The sequence below is a fragment of the Furipterus horrens genome, unplaced genomic scaffold (genome assembly GCF_987537825.1).
Source record: "Furipterus horrens unplaced genomic scaffold, mFurHor1.1.pri manual_scaffold_5, whole genome shotgun sequence".
Taxonomy (NCBI): Eukaryota; Metazoa; Chordata; class Mammalia; order Chiroptera; family Furipteridae; genus Furipterus; species Furipterus horrens.
Window position 1 is genome coordinate 130,887,858 of NW_028327175.1, and position 6,000 is coordinate 130,893,857.

At 36.1% G+C, this 6,000-nt stretch overlaps 1 protein-coding gene across 1 annotated transcript in view; it reads left to right on the forward strand.

Moving 5' to 3' along the window:
• CSGALNACT2 (chondroitin sulfate N-acetylgalactosaminyltransferase 2) overlaps positions 1 to 4,469 on the forward strand; it is a 64,425-nt gene extending 59,956 nt beyond the window's left edge. Inside the window, exon 8 of the mRNA XM_090277809.1 lies at positions 3,180 to 4,469. Within this exon, the coding sequence (XP_090133935.1) occupies positions 3,180 to 3,472 (293 nt within the window). The 3' untranslated portion in view covers positions 3,473 to 4,469. The remainder of the gene's footprint in view (positions 1 to 3,179) is intronic.
• Positions 4,470 to 6,000: the final 1,531 nt, after the last annotated feature.

Consider the following 6,000-nt stretch of genomic DNA (forward strand, 5'->3'; position numbering starts at 1 on the left):
AAAAAGGAGGCAAGAACATACAATGGGGCAAAGACAGTCTCTTCAATAAATGGTGTTGGGATAATTGGACAGATGCATGCAAAAATTGAAATTAGACCACCTTCTTACACCTTATACAAGAATAAACTCAAAATGAATCAGACTTAAATCTAATATCTGAAACTATAAAACTCCTAGAAGGAAACATAGGCAGTAAAATCTCTGACATGTCTCTTAGCAATATTTTTTCTGATACTGTCTCCTGGGGCAAAGACAAAAACAAACAAATGGGACTACATCAACTAAAAAGTTTTTGCACAGCAAAGGAAACTACCCTATGAATGTTGGTTGGTGAGAAAGGGAGCCCCTGCCCTGAGGGGTACTTCTTTGGGAATTTGGGAGCTTCTATTTCTTTCTCTCTTTCCTCTCCTGGTAATCCTATTACATGTATGTTACACCTATTGTCGTTGCCCTATAGTTCTTGAGTATTCTTTTCTGTTTTAATCTGTTTTTCCCAGTCTTCTTTGTCTTTGCTTTTCAGTTTTGGAAGTTTCTGTTGACATGTCCCCAACCTTAGAGATTCTTTCCTCGGCCAATTCCATCTACTGTCCTCATCTTCATTTCTGTTTCATTGTTTTTTATCTTTAGCATCTATTTTTTATATTTTCTTACAATTTCTCTTTTCTTCAATACTCATCTGTTCTTTCATGTTGTCTGCTTTTTCCATTAGAGGGCTTAGCATATTAATCATAATTTTAAATTCTAACATACTTTCCATATGAGCCTGGTTCTCATGCTTGCTCTGTCTCTTCAAACTGTTTTTTGCCTTTTAATATGCCTAGTTTTTTCTTCATAGCTAGACATGATGTATTGGGTAAAGGAAACTGAAAAAAATAGATCTTTAGTAATGTGGTAGTGGGCTGTAGGGAAGAGGTGCATCTGGACCTTGAACTTTACAAGTGTTTGTCAGACCCTGCCCCTCACCTTAGGTGGGACAGGAGGGCTAAAGTGGGTTATTAAAATACTCTGGTGTTTCAGAACCATTACTTTCTCCTCCCTCTGCTGGAAGCGTTAGGGGATTTTTCTCCCATCTTCACTGTTAGAACCTGGTAGAACTCCTAGAAGTAAGACTCACAAAAGTGTAGGGGTCCTCCTGTGAATAGGCCCTCCTGGAGTTGAGCTTCTAGCAATCCATTAATTATAGCTGAGATTTTCCTTCCCTTGCACTGGTTCTTATGGAGATTTATACTCATGAGTTTCAGCTCTAATAATTGTGATTCCCTCCTACCCACCTACCAGGTCTCTCTGATTTGAGGGGGAGGGACAATTTGCCCTGTGATCTTATTTCTCTGAGGAGTCTGAGAAAAGTTGATTTTTAAATTTTTTCAGCCTTTAAAATTTGTTAGGATGGAGTGTTGACTTCTGGGCTCTGTATGTGCTGAACCAGACACTGGAAATTCCCCACTTATTTTAAGTATCTCCACCATCTCTGATTATTTGAAGAACTTATTTGTACTTACAAGGAGGAAAAGCCCAGATATGTCAGACATTGCATTTAGTAAAACTGACTATTTTAAGTAATGCTTTTTAGAGATCCCTGGATTATTGTCATCCTGTGACTGTGAAATTAAGTGTAGTAGAATAATTTGACAGAAGACATAATTTGGAAACCTAGCTCTTAATAAAAGAATAATTTTTCTCAGTATTTAAGAATCTCATAGCTTTTTTGTAGCCTTTTGATCCAGCAATTCCATTGCTAGGATTATACCTGAAGAATCCTGAAACACCAATTCAGAAGAACCTATGCACCCCTATGTTCATAGCAGCACTATTTACAATAGCCAAGTGCCGGAAACAGCCTAAGTGCCCATCTATAGATGAGTGAATCAAAAAACTGTGGTACATTTACACAATGGAATACTATGCAGCAGAAAGAAAGAAGGAACTCTGCCATTTGTGACAACATGGATGGAACTAGAGAGCATTATGCTTAGTGAAATAAGCCAGGCAGTGAAGAACAAATACCATATATCACCTAGTGCAGGAAACTAATGAACAAAACAAACAAATGAGCAAAATAGAACTAGAGGCATGTAAATAAGGAACAGACTGACAGTGACCGGGGAGAGGGGGGAGGGGAGAGGGGGGAAAGAAGGGAAGGGTCTAATCAAGAAACTAGTATAAATGACCCATAAACATGGACAACAGGGTCGGGATTGAATGTGGGAGAAGGGGTGGGTTGGGTAGGGAGGAGCAATGGGGGAAAAATGGGACAACTGTAATATAAAAACAATTTAACAAATACCTAGAAAAAAAGAATTTTGGAGCTTTTCAAAAAAAATACTGAAAATGGTTTGTGTTCTCCATGCTTCTCTAACTAGTCTTTTTGTGCTACTCAAACTAGTTTCAACTTCCGCTTCATATGTTCCCTCTAGTTAGCCCTCTGCCCCATCATTCTCTCAGAATTGTTCTACATGAGGTTATCAGTGACATTTATGTTGCCAGATCTACTTGAGTCCTTTTTATGTTCTTAATTGAGTAGCACATACTTAACCATTTCTTCCTCAAGACACTTTCTTTACTCAACTATTATGATAGCACATTTTGCAGAATTTTCTCCTCTAGGCCTATTTCTCAGTCTCTTATGCAGACTTATTTTCCTCTGCCTATCTAACCTCTATATACTATCATTTATTAGCATTTAGACCTGGGCACTGCCTTTTTTTTTTTTTTTTTTTTTTTTTTTATACACCAGTCATTTCATCCATTCCTTGTGACTTTAACTCATCTCTGTGCTCATTCTTAAATTTATATTTCCAGCTTAGGCATTTTTTTCTGTCTCCCCTTTGATGAGTTTTATGCAACCCAGAAAAACTTGCATCTCAAAAAAGAGAAAGAAAACGTAATGTAATATTAATGATGATTAGATTATGGGTAATTTATATTTCCTTCTCCTTTACTTGACTTTCTAAAAATTTTCTATAGAACTTTGTAATTTACAAAGTAGTCTCAAATACTGATTTCATTTCTATACTTTCAACAACAGGCCTTGAGCTCTAGATGTCATCTGGTAACTGGACTTCCAAACCAGGACGTCAGTCCTCAACATGAGGTGTCCATGGGCTGTATTCCATGCCATCTCATTTTACTGTGTTCTGATTTTTAGGCAGTTACTTAGAGTGTTAATTTTGATCCTACAGGTGGGTTTGACATGGAAGTTAAAGGTTGGGGTGGAGAAGATGTTCATCTTTATCGAAAATACCTACATGGTGATCTGATTGTGATTCGGACTCCGGTTCCTGGTCTTTTCCACCTCTGGCATGAGAAACGCTGTGCTGATGAATTGACCCCTGAGCAGTACCGCATGTGCATCCAGTCCAAAGCCATGAATGAAGCCTCTCACTCACACATGGGAATGCTGGTCTTCAGAGAGGAGATAGAGACACATCTTCGCAAACAAGCATACAGGACAAATAGTGAAGTTGCTGGTTAACGTAATCATTAGTCCAAACCACAAGCCAGCCCTGAACCACAAACCAGCACTATTTATTTAGCCTTAATTCCAGTTCCAGATGCAGTGCCTCTTTCAGAGAAGACATGATTATCTTTGTGTTCTTTCTGACATTACTTTACTTTAGCAGTTTAACTTCATATGAGAAGAAAAAGCAACTGTTTCAATGCAGAGCCTCTGTTTTGTGATAATGCTGCACTATGGAATCATTGATAAATTGAAATTTGGTGTTTGCTTCCAAAAACAGTTTGGAGTTAATTCCTACATTACACTCACATTCTCGTGTATCCTGTTTGCATCTGTGATGGTGGTGGGTAAGGAACATCTCGTTCCTGCACAGATGGAGAATTACAGATGGAGTGTGTGGACAAAGATTTTTCACCTGCTTACCACTGAGTCAGCTTACTTAGTTTTTAAGTGAAGATCTTTGGTCTGTTGCTTGAAGAATCCTTTTTCACTGAAGCAGAGGATAATTAAATGACACATCTGAAATCCCCAACCAATCAAGAGAAGACAGAAGTAAAAACCCCTTAACTTCTTGTTGTTTAGTCTCCTAAATGTCTGTTTTTAAACAAATGGGTAATAGTAGGAGATACTTAGAATCTGTGACTTGATTAAAAATATAAAGTAGTATTACTTTGTCATCATGTTCAGGATTAGAAGTCAAAGTTTCTGTAGACTGTTTTGAACAAACTAAAATCAACATGGGAAAATTTTTAACAGACCCTTAATTATGTTGGAGCACAGGACACCAATGGTCTGGGAACATCATGAACCAGGGCTCTGTCAAGGCCTTCTAGTGGTGGGTGGTTCAAAATAGGTGGGCATAGCATGGTACTATGCATTTTTGCTTTGTACTGTCTGATTTGCATGGGTCCATATGCATTTACTGTCCTTTTTTCCTAATATGTTAAAGTATGCTACATCTGTATTTGCATTTTTAATATAATACTTTGAGTTGCTAGTTTCACTGAAGGGAGAAAATAAAAATGATTTAATGAGGTATATATACCATAAGGTTACACTGATCTGAGGAAAGGGGAGGAGAGGGAGAGCAGTATGAATGGAAATCTGGATTACAAAATATTTTAGAGATATATATTACTTGCAGATAGAATGATGTTTTGAGGTATAAATTATATTAATGAGACAAGATGAATAAGAAGTTATATTCAGATAGGACTGTACTATGTTATTTATCATGTGAATCTTTTACCACAGGGTCAATTGCTAGATCCAGAAATTGGAGATAGGGTGGAAGGCATGCATAAAATTTTTTTTAATCTTTGGTTTTTAAAAAGGGACCTGTGTTATATTTTTTCTATTTGTATATAAACCTCTGAAAAATCACAGAAGAAAAATTATTACTCCTTGCTCAGTAAATCGTATCATCTGAAATATTATAAATTCCAAATTTCTTGGTGCTATATGAATTCAATTTTATAATAACTCATTAATTATCCTTATAAGTTTTAAGTTGGGATAGCACTTAGGCTTGCTTTTTTTAAGATGTGTAAAATGTTCTGTGCAAAATTATTCAGGCCATTATCTTCTTTTATATATAAATATGATGAAGACCAGTGAAAAGTGAGGGAACTTAAGTATTTGCAAAGGTAAGTTTCAGCTTCTTTTTTAACAGAACCAAATGATTTTATCCTTTTCCCCATTTTTTTTAACCAGCTTTTATTTTAAAGATGGAAGCTAAGCAATGGAAACATTACCGTGTTTTTTACATTAAATGGTACCAATAAAGTATTTTATTACCAAAAATAAAATGAAAATGTGATAAATTAATTTCTGTTGTAAAATAAAAGTACAGAGATGTGTATAACATATAATAGTATACTTTAAAGAATAATAAGGCAAGCACCAGGGCACCACAAGATACAGAGCATTACCAGTGAAAAGTCTTCTGTGTGCCCCTTCTTGATCACATAGCCTGTCTCCATAATAATCACCATCCTGAAGTTTGTGGTAATTTTTCACTTGTTTTTCTTCTTAGTTTGCCCAACTGTGCATTTATCTCTATAAAGAGATAAAAGAATAGTATATATATGTATATATAAATCCATATATATATAAGAATTCATTTATATGTTTATAAACTCAGTATATATATAATTTTAAATTTTTGTTATTTTTTATTTTTCATTTTTCTCTTTTTAAAATATTTTATTTATTTTTAGAGAGAGGGGAAGGGAGGGAGGGAGAATAAGAGGGAGAGAAACATTGATTCATTGCTTTTTTTTATGCATGCCACCAGGGAACGAACCCATAATCCAGGCATGTGCCCTGACTGGGGACTAAACCAGTGATGATTCACTTTGTATGGAACAACACCCAACCAACTGAGCTACACCAGTCAGGGCCATTGGTTGATTCTTGTGTGGGCCCTGACCAGGGATCAAACCCACAATCTTGGCATATTAGGACAATGCTCTAATCAACTGATCTACCAAGTCAGGCCTATAGCCTTTGTTTTAAAATCTATTTTTGCTGTTATAAGTATT